The sequence below is a fragment of the Empidonax traillii genome, unplaced genomic scaffold, assembly GCF_003031625.1.
Source record: "Empidonax traillii isolate 1590-97213 ecotype Southwest subspecies unplaced genomic scaffold, ASM303162v1 scaffold950:size228733, whole genome shotgun sequence".
NCBI lineage: Eukaryota > Metazoa > Chordata > Aves > Passeriformes > Tyrannidae > Empidonax > Empidonax traillii.
In genome coordinates this window covers 40318-58080 of record NW_020956143.1, presented here as the reverse complement: position 1 = coordinate 58080, position 17763 = coordinate 40318, and the positions used below count along the sequence as shown (strand labels likewise).

The window sequence follows — 17763 nt, the reverse complement described above, 5'->3', positions numbered from 1 at the left end:
GTCCTGGCTCAGAGTTTGCTGCAGGGGGGGGGATCCAGACCCCCCAAACATTTGCAGTGTGAGGGAGGAGGCAAAGAGAGCAGAGGGTTTTCTGTGCTGCTTTGTTTGGGGATATCGATTTTTTGCAAGGACAAGCTCACGAAGTGGCATTGCTGGCGCTGGGCTCCTTTGGTTCCTCACAGCAGGAGCAGAATTAAGCCAATGAAAAACACATTGAAAATCTCACACAATCAGTGCTGGCTCCAAGCACGTTAAGGGGATAATCACTCAATAATCCATTTGGCCAGAGGTACAGAAGGACTGGAATATGGTTATTGGTGCTGTTGTTACTGCCCTCACCTTCTTGTTATGGCCCTTAATAAAAACAAGGAACAGACTTTTTGCTGCCTTTTTTTTTTTTTTTTTTTTACTCATTAGGGCGTGTTTTTTTTTACTGCTCCCCTAAATAAGTGATGTCAGAGTTGCTGTTTGGTGCATGAGGCCATGGGGGGATGATTCTGTGTTCCCTCTGCCAGCAGGTTGGTTCCCATTCTTTCATTTTGCCTGGGCTGTGGATTTAGGAAGGAAGGCAGGAGTGTCCTGCCAAGCCTGGCTGTCCTGGGGCTCTGGAACAGGAGAGCTGAGCTCTTACTGGAGTGGTTTGGATGGGTAAATTATTGTTCCTTCAAGAGGATGTTGCCTGGGCTACTGCTTGGAGAGGGTGAGGACATCAAAGAAGGAAAAAATTTCGGTTGTGTGTGTTGGTTGGAGGCTTCAGAGGGGGAATGACTTTTATTTTGACTTCAGTGAGAAACAGGAGGAATTTCATCCCATTCCCAGCGCAGGTTTTCGTGCAGGAGGGGACAGGGAGCTCTGTGCAGTGGAGGGGAGGAGTTGCTGCACACGTATTTTTTCCTGTTGAAGCAATATTTCCCGCTTGCTTCTGGGCAGGTTGAGTTGTAGTGCTGATGGGGGCGCTCTGTGGGCAGAAGGGCTGTTGGATCTGGGGGGGAACACGGTGTTTGGTCACCTCTTGTGCTGCCAGGCAGCCCCTTTGCTGCTGCTCCAGGACCCCTGGAGAGACACGAGCGACCCTCTGAGCTCGGGGCCCGCGGAGGTGGTTGGGTTCATTCACTTCTGGAGGCTCAGGAAGCCCAGAGGTTCCACTGAAAATTGTCTCTTCGGGCAGTGTGGAATCTGCAGCAAGACTGAGAACAAACCTCAGTTACAATTTCATGCCCTCATGCACAGGCACTTTTCTTTTAAAGGCCTGTAACTGGAAAATACGAATTGCATTGGTACAAACGCTCCGGGGCACTGCTGTTTCAGGTACCACTTAATTCCCAGTGACTCCTGGGGGACAGGAGCCACTTCCTTAACAGGTAAAGGACGTGTTCTGTAGCCCTGAATTAAAAGCAACATCTGCAGAGCGAGATCCTCTCACGGCACGGGCTGTGAACAGAATCCTCAGTGCAAAAGCTGCATCTGGAGAGCCCAGATCTGCCTGGGATGGGTGGAAAAACCCAGATCCAACTCAGGGTGACCAGAGGAGGATAAACGAGCAGGTTCTGCTCTCCACTGGGTGCTTTTATTAAAAAAAAAAGCTGGTCCGGGCTTTTCCCGGCGTTTTCGAGCGTGGGAATGTTTCAGGAGGGCCGCTTTAATTAACCAAGGAATTAATTAATAGAAGCATTGAGAGGCTTTACCAGCTGCCTGGGATGGGGAGTGTGACCTCGCTGTTGTTTTCCTTGCAGGTTGACAGGGTTCCAGCTGCCTGCCCCCGTGGTCAGCTCGGGGGCTGTGCTGTCCCTGTGGCTCGTCAGCGACTACGCCGTGAGCGCCCAAGGCTTCCAGGCCAGTTACGAGGGTGAGTGTGCCCAGCCTTGGCTTGGGGGGTGATGCCACCTTGGAGGGGCAGAGTCCCTGCCAGGCTCCAGCCACGGCAGGGGGGGGGTCTCGTTCCTGGGGGATTTAATGTCCCCCTCGGCATCTGCGCTCAGAGCATCCCTAAAAGCGTCTTTAATTCCCTGGAATGTCAGGGAGGACACTGGCAGTGGGATGTGCAGGGTTGCAGTGGGAGCAGTGTCTGTGTGGCCACAATTACTGCCCTTCTCTTCCCTTATTTATTATTTTGCTTTCCCCTGCGCTTTCCTCCCCGAGCACTTAAACTCCTCTCCTGTGTTTCTTGGCGTAAATGGCATCCAGAGTTTGGTGGCTGTGGAGGTGAAGAGCTGTATGTGCAGGCTTGAAAGCTTCAGGAAGCCTTGGGACAGTGAAAATTAACCAGATATGGGGGAAAAAAAATCTGTTAGTAGTAGAAGGCAGGCCATTTTTTCCTGGGTAAATGACAGATTAACCACGTTAAAATTGAAGTTACATTGATGTTGATTATTGAACCTGCAGTGCTGTTCATCTCCCCGTAAATGTTTTTCTTTGGAGTCCTTAAAATCACTATTAAGGCTGAGAACTTCTTGGTAATGAGTCCAGCCAGCCAATTACCCAAGACATTAAGCCAAGCAAATGCTTTCATTGACATGATCATGGAGCCTCAGCGTTTTGTGCACTTGATAATTAAGTTCTGTTCAAATAACCCTCTAATTTCTGTTTAGAGCCTTTGCTCTGCCTCCAGGCCCCGTGGTTTCTGTCGGTCCTGACCGGTGTGGGCAGGGGCTGAGTGGGGTCAGCAGTGGTGGTGGAGCTCATCCCACCCTCATCCCACTCGTCCCTGTAAAGTCAGAGCCCAGCTCTGTTTATTCCCAGGGCTGGGGCTTGCTGGGAATGCTGGTGGTGGGAGTTGGGATGGGTGAGCACAGCAGTGTGAGGGGGATTCAGGCCAGGTGAGGAGAAGCAAATCCTCTTTCCCACTTGCAGAATCTGTCAGTCCCTGCATTCAGCACACGAGCACGTCGCTCCCAAATTCTGAGGACATGTGGCTGCTTTTGCACTTTGCTGACATTTGGAGTTCATTTTTTGGCATTTACACACAGCCACTTGTACACCCTGTAATGGGTTTTTATTGCAGCAGGTAATCTTGTACAAAGGCTGGGGCCGGGGCTGCCCTTTAGTCACATATATTTTAAACTGTCTAAAGTTTATTTGACTGGTGATTAGGAGGATTTAAAGGGTGTAACTGAGGCAGAAAATAAATGTGTTTAAAACTTAACCTGAGCCAGAGTGACAGGGAGCATCGGAGCGTTGTTTTGAGGGAGGGACAGGAGGGGGTTCACTCGCTGGAAGTGCCACTCTGAGCCTGCCCCAGAACAGACTGTTTGGGTTGTTAACAAAGGTTTAAGGAAGAGATAAGTGTGGGTTTGATCCAGGGGCTGTGCTGCTGCTGCAAATGCTGTTTCAGTTCCGCTGTAATCTACGACTGGGTGAATGGCTTGTGATTCCATAATTCACGTTTAAAGGCAGAACAATGCTCAGAGTCCTGCAGTAAATGGCTCCGTTATGATCCCTATCAAAGCCTGCTCATTATTCTCCTCCTCCCTCGGAGCAGTCGTTGGGAAATGCACCAAAAGAAACAGAATTTTAAAATTGGAACAAAAAGCTCTGGAACTTTTTTTTTTTTTTTTTAAAAAAAAGGAGGACAGGAAGAAAGTACCGTTGGAGGCATCAAAGTGACACAAAAACATTGTGCTTACACTGATGTCTGCGCTGCCCCAGCCCTGGGGGAAAGGCAGCAGCTGAGGTTGGTGGTGTTATCCGAGTTAACATCTCCCTGGCTTGTCTGCCTGGTGATGCCTGCACGATAACATCTCTTACAAGCATCATTCCTTGATGGCCAGGCAGACCAGAGGCTGGATCTGCTGTGAGAACACAAGGGCAGAGGGGGTTCCCCACAACCTGCAGGGGTGTTTTTTCCAGCCCCAGGAGCCAGAGGTGCCACGGTGGGACTGGAGGAACAGCAGCTCCGTGCCAGCCGTGCTGCTCCACTTCCCTCTTGCCCTTGTGCGTTTTTTGACTTTATCATATTCTTGTGCTGGTGGATCTCCCTTAATCCTCTTTTCCTCATCGTCTGGCTTCCTCATCTTTCTTCATTTAGTGGCTGCCTGTTGCCAGCTTGTTGCTGTCTGCTCTCATTCCCCGGCTCCTCGCGTCCTCCCGTCCCTCGCTGTCTGTTGTGATTTTTCTCCTGACGCCGAACATCATCTCCCAGCTCGGTAAAACGAGAGGGAGGGAGCAAAGCAAAGCAAAAGCTCCTCCTTGCCCAGCCCCAGCCACCTCTCAGGGTTGTGGTTGTACCCCAGGTGCTGCTGCTGGGGCTGCACATCTTTGGGCTGGAGGCAGCACCGGAGCTTTGGCTTCTCCGGGCAGATGTGGCACAGCTGGCTCTGCTGGCAATTCCCAGATTCCCAGCAAGGCCTCCTTGTCATGGGAGTTTGCCAAAAAAAAAAAAGGGGATAAACCACCCTGACATCCCAGTTGGGGAGAGGAGACACCCCAGGGTCAGCACAAGTCACCTCAGGATGTGGCTGATGGGGAGGGAGATACGAGGGCAGCCAAGGCAGGAGGGCTGGGAGGGTAAAAAATCCTCAGCTTTTCCTGGCAGGATTGGAAGAACAGAGAAAAATTTTGATTCCCATTTCAATGTAGTCCTTTGATAGGAAGGTAATTTTTTTTTTTTTTTTACTTAAGAGATGCTTTTATGAAACATAAGCAGTTCTTAGGAAGCTCAATTTCAGAATGTGTAATTTAGAAAATATTTAAATTAAGTGCTTTCATGCTTTTAGCATCCTCAAATTTGTTTTTTTTTTTTTTCCCCTGTTAACTGTCCCTTGAATTCAACATAATTTCACAATTAGCCCTGTTCACCCTCAGACTGGGGGATTTTTTTCCTTCCTTTATAACTAAAATGATTTTCCAAAAATCCAAACCAGCTGTGGAGTTTTGCCTTTCAGCTGCGGGAGAATTTCCGAGCAGACCCAGCTATAAATAATGGGAGTTAGAATTTCACCAGGACAGTCTCATCTTGTGAAAAATCTGCCTAAAGATTTAATGACCAAAAATGACCAATGTTTCCGTTTATTGCTTCCCCTGGAAGATGTGTGGAGTTAATATTCAGGCACATGCCTGGACTACAATGGGGAATTAATTCCACTCCCTGCTGCCTCACACCTGATGAATGCACAGCAAATAAATTGGGCAAGTCTTTAACAATAAGAGGAAAAGTGATATAAATTCCACATCATTCCCCCAATAAGGCTAATAAAGGCTCCTGATGAAGAGCAGCTGGTTTTTTAGTTTACTAATGTAGGGAGAAAATAAGATTATGCTGTTGGTTTTAAGCTGTTCCCTCTTGGCTGCCCTGTTAGGCCAGAGGGTGTGAGAAACAAAAAGGGATTTAAGGCAAACCAGGATCGTTTAGGTTGGAAAAGACCTCCAGGATCATCAAGTTAAACCTCTGACCTTTTCAACCAGGCCCTGGGTTTGTGTTTTCATTCAGGTGTTTGTGTCCTGACAAGGACACAATTTATCAGTATGTCTAGAAAAGAAGGGGGAATGTGACTGTATATTAAAGAGGGATATAAAAGGATGTAAATATATTTATAAAGGGATACAGAGGGCTATAAATACATAGAAATACGAAATAACAAGTGGAATGAAACATTTTAAATATGAATATATAAAAAGATGAGCTGTAAATATATATGCAATTAAAAATATAGAAATAAAATGTAAAATATAGAAATAAAATGCAAAAGACATATAGAAGAAATTAGTATAAAAGAAGAGGGATGCAATTATGTTGAAGACTTTTTTTTTTTTAAGGAATCCTCATCTGTGTAACCTTCTGAAGTTTTATTTTTAGGGTTTTTTTTTTGGCCTTTCTCTTGCCCTAAAGCCAGGCTGGTGGAGGAGGCCCTGGCTGGGCTCTGGAGCTGCAGCAGCAGGGCTGGGAAGTGCCGAGGGTTTCCCGGGAAGGGGGAGATTTCCCTTTCCCAAGACGTTTGGGGTTTGATTACAGCTGCACCAAATTTGATCGCTGCAAACACTCGGGGCCTGATTGAAAAGAACCAATTATGCTGCAAGAACAGTGCTTATTTTAAGAAATTAGAAGCCTTTAAATACAGAGGGAAACAGCCCCAAGTAAATGGGGCTGTTTGCCTTGGTAATAAATACTCTGCTCTTTCTCAGCACAAATGGCTCGTTCTTTACAGGGTTGTTTGGAGAGTTGTGCAAACATATTTAGAAAATACAATTAAACAACCGGTTCCTGTCCCTCTTGGCCCGTTTCTTTTGCTTAAACCCGAGCAGAATTTCCTCACTCTGGGATGTGCTGCTGCATTTCCCCCTTTTCCCGTCTTTACAGGCTCAGTTGGCCCATTAAGGGCAGATAGATTGATCTGTTTAAGTTCTCTGTGCCTTTGGAAACACAAAGCTTTGAGATTTTTTTTTTTTTTCCTCCTAAAACCTGTCCGAGTTAAGGTTCTGATTTTGACAGAGCAACGCTGTGCTGGGGGGAGAGAAAAAACCCAAACCAAACATAAAAACCTCAAACTAAAAAGCCAGAAAACTGAACCAAAAACTAAAAGGCCACAAAAGCCAAAACTAAAATGTGCCCAATATCTGACCATAACCTTTCCTCCTTTAGCTCAGACAGTGTTATCAGCTTTAGGCAATATTTATTGCTTTAAAATTTCTGCTGTGTTTCAGGTGGATACTTTTGCCTTTCCTGGGCTGGAGCTTTGTTAGGCTGGACTGTCTGACCTTCTGCTTCAGGGGTGGTTGGAACCGGTGAAATGATTCCTAAATAATACCAATGGCCCCAGTTCCACGAATCCACCCTGTCACCAATTGCTGTTGGGGAGCTGTGCTCAGGAATTGAGATTTTAATTACAAAAATCCGGTTTGAAGCCCTCACAGCTTGCAGTGCTTAAAGCCAGGGAGAGGAACAGCGTGGGAAGCCGTAAAATCGTGGATTTTGGAATGTGCCAGCGCTCTGAAACAGCGGGGTCGGACTGTCCCTTCGCTCTGAGAGGCTTTAACTCCCCAGCTCTGAGCTGTTCACTGCTCCTGCCCAGCGGGTGGTTGAGGCAGAGATGAGGAGCTGAGTCTGTCCCTTCAGCATCACCCAGCTGGGTTATTTGGGAACAGGGAAGTTTGGCCCTGCTGCCCATCCAGGACGTGGCACTCGGTGCTCTGGGCTGGGTGACGAGGTGGGGATGGATCCCAGGCTGGACTTGGTGATCTTTCCAGCCTCGGGGATTCTGGGCAAGCTGGAGTTTCTCAGGGAAGGGAGGCAGTGCTGGCAAGCACAGCCCTGGAGGAGGTGCAGGGAGTGCTGAGCTCCCCCTGCACCGGGGGATGTGTGCAGGGAGCTGTTCAATCAGCACCGAGCCTTTCGTGTTCCTCTTGTCTGCAAGGTATCAGCCTCTGGACGACATGGAAAACCAGGATACAAAGCAGCAGAAAGGCAGGGCAGGGTTGCCAATAATATTGAGTGACAGGGTTGTTCTACACAGGGCAGTGTCTGGAAGAGCAGAGGGTTTATAATTAGATTTCAGGCACAGCCTCGGATTGATTCTGTCTCCAATTAAGTGTTTTCTACTTAATGTAAAATATTTGGTTGGCAACAGGTTTTGCCTGTCAGATGGCTTCAGATATTTCATGGCTCTTTGGAATTCTTCCATGGAGCCTCAGCTCTGGGTCCCTGTTTGTCATCAGCTCTGGGTCCCTGTTTGTCAGCAGCTCCTGCTGCGTTTCACATGCAGGTTGGGGACAGGGGGGTTTTTGCACGGTCAGCTGTTCCACTCACGTGTTGGGAGGGGTGGCTGCAAACCTGGGGAGAGAAAACAGCAGGTTTACATCCCAAATGAACCTCAGCTCCTGCTGCTCCTCGCTGGTGTGTGCCAGCACTGGGAGAACTGGGGATCCAGCGTACCAAAAAAAACCCCCAAACTGCTTCAGAACTCACTAGTGGTTTGGGCCAGAGCAGTTGTTTCATGAACAGTTTTTAAAGCCCAAAAAGCCGCCTTGTAATTTGCTCATAAACCCTGTTTTGCTGTTTCTTTCCACTTGTCTCTGTTTGTTCCTTATTGTTCCTGTTGTGGTCACAGGCACATTCCAGCCCCCTTGGGATGGGAATGGATGGTGATCTGGCACACAGTGGTGACTCCTCAGTTATTTTTCCCAGCCTTGGCAAAGGAGCTGGTGCAAGTGCTGCTCCCTCTGGCTCCCAGAGGTTTGTGGCGTTGAAAATCTGTGTATTTTTGGGATATCCTTCCTGTTCCCCTCCAACCCCAGCCATTCCTCTCCTCTAGGATTTCAGATTACCCCCAGCTCCCCCCACCCCGGGGGGATGGAATAGCCAGCCTTGCTGTTCTCCCCCTCTTTTAGCAACACAAAAGATTTTTTTTTTTCTTTTTTTATTACTTAAATGAGCTCCCAGCAAGTCTGCCTTAATATACTACTAATTGATTTTAAGGCTTGGAAAGCAGCAGAGCTCATTAGCATGCGCTGACTCAGCACGGCAGAGGGTGGGGGCAGAGACTGACCTGCGATGCTGCAGCTCAAAATGAAGTCGAGGGAATATTAAGTGGCTCGTATTGGCGTTTGATTTGCATATGCAAATGAGATCAATCAGTGCTGGAGAGCAGGAATGCTAATGATCTGCAGACAGGAGCTGGGATGAAGCGTTCAAGCAAATATCGAGTGACACTTTTGCTCCCCGAGACGCCGCTGGGGGCACTTGGCTGTCAAAGGAGGTGCCAGGGCTGCTCCTCTCCCGCCACAAACGCCCTGCTCAGAGAAAGGGGGGAGGAAAAGCAGCCCAGAAAACTCTCGTGGTGGTGGTTCTTTCCTAAAACCTTCATTTTCACCCTTTGCTTGCCCCTGTTTCTTTTTTTTTTTTTTTTTTTTTTGGTTTTGCGTACAAGAGAGAGGCATTTCTTTTCAATCAGGGATCTATTTGCAGCGCACACAGTCGTTGGATGCCTGGTTGGGTTTGTTTCAAGCTGCATTTCCACAAAAAGTCCCCACTAACGAGCTGTGGGAAAATTGCAGCCTGGGTGCCAAGGCAATCTGGTTGAAAGGCTTGTCCTTCACCGCCACTCCACCCTTGCCCAGGCACAGCCAGGGCAGCTCTGAGGAGGAAGGTGAGACGCTGAGGGGGATGTCTGTGGAAAAAAAAACCCTTCTCCACATCACCTCCCTCTGGGCTTTTCATCGAGATCTGCGTGGTGTCACATCAGCGTCTGCTGGGCATCTGGAGAGCTCTTGGGTCACTCACTCTGCCCTCTGAGGAGCAGGACAAGGAGTCTCCTGTCGTTCTGTCCCTCCTTGGGAAGCAGAGAAGGAGCTGAGAGGCAGAGCAGCTGATCTACACACACCTGTGTGTGTGTGGGTTAGACCACCCAGTGCCTCCTCAGAAAGCTCCAGTAACAAAAGGTTCCTGCTCAGGGCACTTCACCTTTTGGTTCAGGGGGGTGGTTTTGCTCAGCCTGAGTGGATCTATCTTAATTCAGATTAAATGAGGATTTAATTAACTTTATCTCCACTTCCAGAAGGGGAGGCAGAGCCCACGTGGTGATCTGGGGCTCTGATCACCTGCAGCCTCACCTTGAGGAGGATGCAGATGGAGAAAGCTGTGGGATTATCTGTCAGCCGTTTCAGATGGGGAAGAAGAAAGGTCCTTGTCACAGGTGTCCCTTTGAGGAGCTGTGTTCCTCCTGTTGTGTCTTTACCCTCTGTGATTCGCTGAGCTCGAATTTTGTGCTTTTTCCATGCGGATCTGCCCTCCCCCCCCAGCAGGTGAAATGACCTTTGGAGGAGGGAGAGAGGTTCTAATTCTGGTTATTGTGGGCTGGAGTGCCTGGGGAGGAGGTGGCTGGAGCATCACCTCGCTTTGGTTGTGCTCAGCTGACACTTCCAGCAGCTCCTCAGGTGGGGGAAGGTCACTGTGGCTCTTGAGTGTCCCCTATAAACCTTCCCATGTTATTAGGGAGGAAAAGCAATGATTATTCAAGCCCAGAAAGGCTCAGTGGTGTTGTTATTATTATTATTATTATTCATAAGAACAGGGGCTGTCAATCAGCAGTGCCTGAAATGCAGAGCAAAATAAACATTTCACCTTGTGGAAGCACTAATAGATGTGACCCCTGTTCCTTTGGGATGTGCCAAGCCTTGGAAAAGGCTTTTTCTTTCTGTAGGGGATGGTCAAACCTGATGTAAAATAACAGACAGTCCAACCCTTCAGAATTAATAAAATAGAAAACTGAAGTAAACGTCCTACAGACTGAAATATTTGGGGAAGATCAGGCAAGGCATTTCATCTGCTGGGAGAGTAGTCAATGATACTTCTAGTGGAAAAGGGAAAACCCCACAAAAATTAGTAATATTTGCTGTAAATAATGTGCCCTCTCCAATTTTACAGGGAAAACTGCAACAGGTTCCAATTTGCTCCTGAAAATTGGCTTTTGCACATTCTCTTTCGTACTGGGAGTATTTAATCCCTAATGATTGCCTGAACATTCTTAATTTTTTCCCTGCAAGAACTTTAATTACTTAAGAGTGCTTAATTACTGATGTGTGGGTCTGATATGACCGGTGGCCACTTGAAAGGAATAAAACTGAACCTCCACTGAAAGAGAATGAGATCAGGTTCTTGTATGAAGTATCTGCATCCTGAACCCTTTTAACATCAAATTACTGCCCCTCCAGCTCGCAGGAGAGAGGAGGGGGTTTAGGGAACGTTGTTATTTCCTGGGCGATGAAGGTAATTATTCCAACTACAGCTGCTCAAAAGGGATGATTGGAGTTGAATTTCCCCATTTGGCTCCTGACAGGCTCAGCCTGGTGCTGGATAAACTTCATTATCAGAGAAATCATTTGGTTTGGAAGAGCGGAGTGCCTGACCTTTAATTTATGCAAGAGACGGAAAGCAAAACGTGTTACTTTGAGGCATTAATTTCCTTAAGTGTAAATTTTTATTAGCTCTGTCTGAGTGGCCCTGTCGCAGAATTCATCGTGCTGGGGTTGGAGATTGGCTTCCAGAAGATGTGAGGGATGGAATTCCAGCCCGTGTGTGTGGAGGGAGCGTTTTATGACCCGGCATTTCAGCTGAATTTAACAGGGATTAAGTGGTGGGAAAGATGATTTGTGTGCTGTGGGTTTTACATTCAGACCAGCAGCATTCACAACAAAAAAAAAAAAAACCCTCAGCCAGGGCCAGGCTGGAAGGTGAAGCTTTTCTGACTAAAATACCTCATCTTCATGTGATTCCATCCTGAGCTTTGACAGGCAGAGGAGATAAGGAACCTCCTCTTCTTTGGAAAAGGAGAAAACAGCCCCCCAAAAAACCCCCCAAGCAAACACCAAAACCCAATGAAAAGCTCTTTGTGACGGTTTGATCTTTCTCCTGTTTGTTCAGCAGCCTCATCCATCCCTTCCCACACCAGCTCCTCCGCTGCTTGGCCTCGAGGGGCAGCAGATACATTTTCCCTGCGTGTTCCTGGGCAAAATCCGAATCCAGAGAGAAGGTGGATCCACCTGGACGTGACCCCTGGAACGCTGAGCAGGGAAAATGCTGTGCCCTCCTGCAGGTGGAGGCTGTGCCTGAGCAGTCTGGGAGGTGCTTTTTAAACATCCCATCGTTTGGGTTGGAAAACACCTCCCCAGCTCCGTTATCCACGCTCCAGGGGGTCTCCTGTCCCCACATTCCTGAAGGAACTGGCAGTTGATAAGTGTTTTATAGCATTGCTGTCGGTCCAGATGTTTCTCCTCTGGTGGGCCAGGTATTTCTGTGCTGGGAAGGGCTGGCTCCAGCTGATGGAATCACATGAGGGTGTTTCAGAGCAGGGGAAAAAAATACGAGCTGGTTGGTTCAAAATAGATCTGGGTGCCAGAAAGGGATATAAATACACATTTTCTGCTTCCATATCGTGGCCTCCACTCCTCTGATAATAAGCCATTGAGAATGGAGGGTGGGGAATTTGGCAGTTGTGTTGTTATTCCATAAACAGTCGGGTTGGGATGGCTGGATATTTTCAGCCTTGCACAAAAGCTAGGCAGAAGAAAAGAGGGTGGGTATAAAAAGCCTGGAAAAAAAACGGGTTCCAACTCCCCCATTCAGCCCAAAGAGTGGCTGATTTCTGAGCACTTCTGCTCGTTATTTCTGCCTGATGGTTTTCAGGAAGAATTAGTCCCTAAAAACACTTATTTATGTGCCATGTTTATCTGGAATATAACTGGTATTCTTGTCTTCAGGGCTCATGACTTCCCTCCGTGCCCTGGCTGGGCTGGATTGGGGAAAACACGATCTCCTTGTTTGAAGGACACATTAATTTTGTGATTGTTTCGCTCTGGCCTTGTGGGGGAAGAAAATTTGCAGGAATATCTCTTTAGTCTTGTTTTTCTTGCCGTTTCTAATTAGCTTTGCACTCTGTAAATGAAGGTTTTGCCGTGACTGCGCCCGTTTATCTCCCAAATGTCGGGGCATCTCCTGGTTTTGAGCCTCTTCCCAGCCCCTCTGTTCCTTTTACACCCTTAGTTTTCTGCTGGAACTTTTTCTTTCCAGTGCTGTGTCATTGGATTCCATGAATTTTTCCCCTCCTGCAGACTAATCACTTTAGTGCTCCTGCCTTGGAGGTCTTGGCTGGAGCTCAGGGATGTCTGACTGGGCCTTTGGAGTGCTCCTGGATTTAATGCAAACCTGGGGTTTGGCATCGAGTGAATTCTTCTTTTATATTAAAAATTACGTAAGCCCCGCTCTCTGCAAGGGAAAACAGGCAGGACTGGTGAGCACAGGAGTCTTCGTGGTCTTACTGGAAGCGACAGAAAGGTGATTCCAAGATTATCAGGGAAATGGGAGCAGTTTGTTCTGCAGATGTGTCAGAAAGGGTTGGATCTGTTTTCTTCAGAGTGGCCTGGACTGAGAGCCAGGTGCCAGACATTTTGTGAGAGAGAGATCTCAGTATCATATGGGAATATCTGTGTTTTGTTGTGGGTTCATGACCAAGCTGTCTGTGCTTTCCTGGTGTTTTTTATCCCAAACCCTCTCCCAGCATCTTCCCCCGGTGTTAGCTCAGTGATGGGATGTGTGGCCTCAGGGGGTGTCAGGGAAGGAGCTTGGTGGGAACAAAACCCTCCTGGAAGTCAGCTTTGTGTTGTTGCACACATGTAATTATGCATGAGCAGGTTCTCAGTGGGCAAACCAGCTGTAATCCTGATATTTTACAGGAAAATCCGTGTTGCTGCAAGTGCATCGGACCAAAGCACAACAAAGCCTGGAGCAAGTTGTGTTTACAGCAATGAGAGCCATTAATTCTCCCTGGAAGTTCCTGGTGCAGGCTCTGGAGTTCCCTGGGAGCAGGGTGTCTTGGATGAGAGGGGGACTGTGCCAGTCTCGTGTTTAGAAATCAAATTAAAACAAGAAGTGTTTAGAGCTCGGAGAAGGGAAGGTGTCCAGGCTGGGCAGCCCCTGGCAGACCTATTTTATGGCATTTCTGGGCTGTGCTGCTCTTAAACAGACCTATTTTATGGCATTTCTGGCACAGGTGAAGGATCCATTCTCAGAAATCCCGGGAGAACCAACACTAACCAGATCCCAGCCTGGCTGCCCAGTCCCCTGAGTGCAGGGAGTGCCTGAATGCTGCCCTGAGCACATCAAACATTATAGAAAGCCACATGTTGTTAAGCTTTCTGCTGTGTTGCTGTTCAGGGGAATATTTCCAATTTCACCTGAGCCCTTTCCAGTGCCAGTAAACTTTGTCAGGGCTGAAATTCCCCCTGACATGAGTCTGTAAAACCAGACTAACTGTTCCCCCTGGGCCTTGGCCCCTCCAGGGTTTGTTTTTTTTTTTTTTCCCCTGGATTCTGAAGTGTTTTAATCCATGTGTAGGTCTGTCAGTAAAAAAAACACAGAACAAGACAGCCTGTGGGATATTAGTGCTGTCACAGGCACTCCTTTCCCAAAAACCAGGGGGCTCAGAGGGGATGCAGAGCTCTTCCCTCGCTGGGAATTGCCTGGTGGAGTTGGGAAGGACCAAGAGCAGCTTCTTTCAGGTCTCCCGGCACGTGGTGCTGGTTTTCTCCTGCCTTGAGCCACAGCAGGTCGCTGATTTCAGTCAGACCTCTCAGTGTTCACAGAGCCAGCTGGGTGGATGTCTTTCAACATCACTAAAAATCACCCAGTTTCCCTTCTGTGAGCGATGGGAGCAGCCCAGAACCTCTCCCATGGGCCCAGCCAGGGGCAGTTCCTCATTCCAAGGTTTTTTGATCAGGCTTAGGAGGTGCTGGAGCTGCCTGGGAAAAATCTTCCAGAGCACTTCAGAGATGTTTCAGGGCACGCCACAGAAGTGGGGAGTTCATTAAGAAAAGGTTCCTTACATAACTCCCTGCCTCCTCTGTGGGCTGCCTGGAACTTTTATCGAGTAAATGACGGCCTGAGAGTCTTTCAGGGTGTCAGCAGGAGCCAGGGCTGAGAGATCTCCCTGCTCCTGGACGTGTGGCAGTGCAGTCCGGCCGTTGCTTTGTGCTTTGCTGGATGGGCAGGTTTAATCTGCCACCCAAGCAGCCTTTTCTCTGCTCCTGCTCTGATCTTCACTTGCATAACCCACTCTGGCTGTGCTGCTTTGGAATTTATTTAATAGCTCGGTTGTTCGGACATGATTAAAAATAAAATGAATGGAGTGAAGCGGCAAGAAGATGAGCAGCTCCTGAAGGGGTTTAGTCTAAAAATACCTGGTTTGGCTCAGCTGGTATTACAGAATCATAAAATGCCCTGAGTTGGAAGGGACCCACAAGGATCATCCCATGTAGTTTATCATTCATGACAGACCCTATTTTGTGATTCTCAGGCGCTGCTTTGCCTTCCTCTCATTTCCCCTCCAGAGGACGGAGGTTTTCAGTGCTCTCAGATTAAATCACATGTCAAACAGGTGCTGTGTAGATTCTTCTTTCCAACGTGAAGGGGCTGGAGTTTCCTCTCTGCTCTGCCTGGCTGTGCCTTGGCTGCTTGAAGGGGTCAAGCCCTGCAGACTGCTCAGCTCATGGTTTGGTGTTTTCTCAACAGAAGGTGTTCAAGGCACAAACTGAAGTCTCTCAGAAGTTGGGAATTGTGCTGGGCAGGTGAAGGGAACAGTCTGGAATGAACAGGTTTTGTTCCTCTGGTGACATCTGCAGTGGAGGGTGAAGGGTTGGGTGTCTTCCCTAATCCTTCCCCACCCCCCAGAGTTTAAGCAGGGTTTGAATCTTTGCCCTTAGAGGGGGTAGATTTGTATTGCTCATAAACAGGGTAATTAAAGTCTCAGGTCAAAACAGACGTGGATTTGGAAAGGAGAAGTGGAAATGGTTTGGAGGTGTTTCCTGTTGGACTCTCAGTGAAATGCACCTTTTTTCCCTCCTCGGGATTTGCATGTTGGAACTGAGCGTGGTGTTTCTGCCTTTCCATCTGAGCTCCTCCGAGATGGGCTCAGTGTGGGGTTGTGTGATCAAGGTTAAACATTCAGCTGTGATTCATCTTTAATCTCTGTGATGTGAAATTTAAGCGACCTGCAGTTTTGCCCCGGAGTGGATCAAGATTCAGGCCAATTCTGAGACCTTGAGGTACCTTTTTTTCTAGGTTCAGTCCCAGCCCTTTCTCCTTCCTCTGCTCTGTGTCCTTTAAAGCAAATCTGTCCTGTTTCCATGGCAATGTTTGCCCAATGGATGCCTTGGAGTGTGTGTATATGGATTTTTCATTTGTAACATGTCTCTGAATAAATTCCCCGTATATTTAAGGTCTCCTTGAGCCATTTGGACCATCACACTGTTGTAAATTTAATGTTTTTGGATAGACACAGCCCTAACGTGTGAGTGCAGCTGCACTTGTCCTGGGAGAGAAGAGGGAATGAGGGGATTTTCCCCATTTTGCTGGTGAGTAAAATGGAAGGATGGGAAGGTTCCTTGTGTGGTGGGTGCCTCTCTAGGTTTCCCTGCGTCCCTCCCTTGGTTTCCTTCAGTCCTGTGATCATTTTCCCCCTCCCTTGCCTGCCTTAATCTTGTATAAACATCCCTCTGATGTCCATGAAATAGGGTGGGATGTCTGAAAGCAAAGCTGGGGCAGGTCTGAGCACCCCAATCCACACCTGCTTTCGAGTTACAGAGGAGAAATCAGGGCAAGGTCCTTGACAGCAGGATAAGCTCTTGTTTGTGGATGTTCAGAACTGGGAGATGGTTGTCCCACTGGCACTGGGGGGGTCCCACCTGGGGCTGGATCCTTGCTCTCGAGGTGAGCTCATGTTCCTGCATCGCTTGCACGGTGCTGCTCGTGGCAGATTGTGCCAGATCAGCACCTGTGACACAGCAGACAGGGCAGAGCCCTGAGCGTGCCTGTGTGACGTAATGAGATCCCTTGAGCTCTGTTTTCACTCAGGATAAAATTACCATCTGGGTTGGTTTTTTTTTTTTTTTGATCAGTTATGACCACAAATTAATAATGAATTCAGTGCTGGGAGCAGATGATGATGATGAAATTGCTGTGGCAGCTCCGTGGGCTCTTTGTGGCCCCATCCTTGGGGTGGATTTGGCTCCTGGGTGTTGATGGGAGGTGGCTGCACTGTCAGTTCGGGGTTCCTCGAGGCTTTTACTCGAAACTGCTCTGCTCAGGGGTGTAATATTTCACTTTCCCTGTTCTCAAGGGCACTGTGATCTCACTGCTTAATGTGGAAGGTTCATGTCCTGGTTAGTTTTCCCTCCAGTACTGACCCTTATATTGGGTAGCCAGACTTCCTAGAGAAGGTAGAGAAAAGAGAAGTGTTTAGAGGGAATAAACTAGAAGGAATAAATTATGAAGGCAGTTGAAAAATGAAAACAAACAAGTTTTTTTCTGTGTTATTTGTGGGCGTGAGCCAGACCTTATGTAGTCTGAGAGGAAGCTGAAGCAACTGGGAGCTGTGAATTCCGGGGGTTTCTGGCCCCAGAAGTGGATTATTCACGGTGTGACCTCGGTGAGCTGCGAGCTGACTCAGTCTGGCTCGCTTGGGAAGAGGGTGGGCTCTGCTCAGAGCAGGAACCTGCTCGGTGTGATCCCCACTGCCCCTCCCGAGGCTTTGGAAAGCCGGGAATGAGGGAATGGGGGCTGTGTGGAAGGCACCAGAAGAGGCAGAGCTGAGCTGTGTGTGATGCTCTGGGGAGGCTCAGCAGGTCTGTGCTGGGGCACAGGCATCACCCAGGGCTGGGGGTGAGACCTGGAGCCCAAACACCACCAGGTCCCCACCCTGCTGCTTGCAAAAACCAGGGGTGAGATGTTGTGGTGAATGCCCTTCCTCTGCTGTGAAATATTTATTAAAACAGATGTAGTTGGCCACGGTTTCTGGTGCTGGGTAACGAGCCAACAGCTCGAGGAGATCAATAAGCAGACAAACAATGTGGGCTCTAAAGTTGGAAGTGGCTTTTTTTTTTTTAACAGAACAAAGAGCCTTCCCTGTCCAGGGCCACTCTCCAGCAAACTGCAGAGCAGATCAACACTGGCACCCAGTGTCTAGATAGGATCAGTTCAAACCTGGGTTTTCAACCCTCTTTTCACGCTGAGTCTTGGCTTTCAGTGCCGATGAGCACGGAGGGCTGAGGCTCCTGATGTGCCCTGGCAGTTCAACTCTCCGGGGCTGCAGCTCCAGCTCTGCCTGCCTTTGGTGCCTGCAGTTGTCTCCTGGTGCTGACAACCCCCCCAGCCCCGCTCTCCTCACGGGGAGATGCAGGTCTCTGTTTCCCCTGGAACGGTTAAACCTGAGTTCAGGGAGGGAGGGAGAGGCGAGGAACGTGAAACCACCTCTCCTTCCCTGGGGAAGTTCCTTCCAGTTCCTC

The 17763-nt window shown here is 48.4% G+C and overlaps 1 protein-coding gene across 1 annotated transcript in view; it reads left to right on the top strand.

Moving 5' to 3' along the window:
- LOC114067664 (CUB and sushi domain-containing protein 2-like) overlaps nucleotides 1-17763 on the top strand; it is a 54383-nt gene that overhangs the window by 26440 nt on the left and 10180 nt on the right. The window contains exon 4 of the mRNA XM_027903254.1: nucleotides 1734-1846. Coding sequence (XP_027759055.1) covers nucleotides 1734-1846 — 113 coding nt within the window. The remainder of the gene's footprint in view (nucleotides 1-1733; nucleotides 1847-17763) is intronic.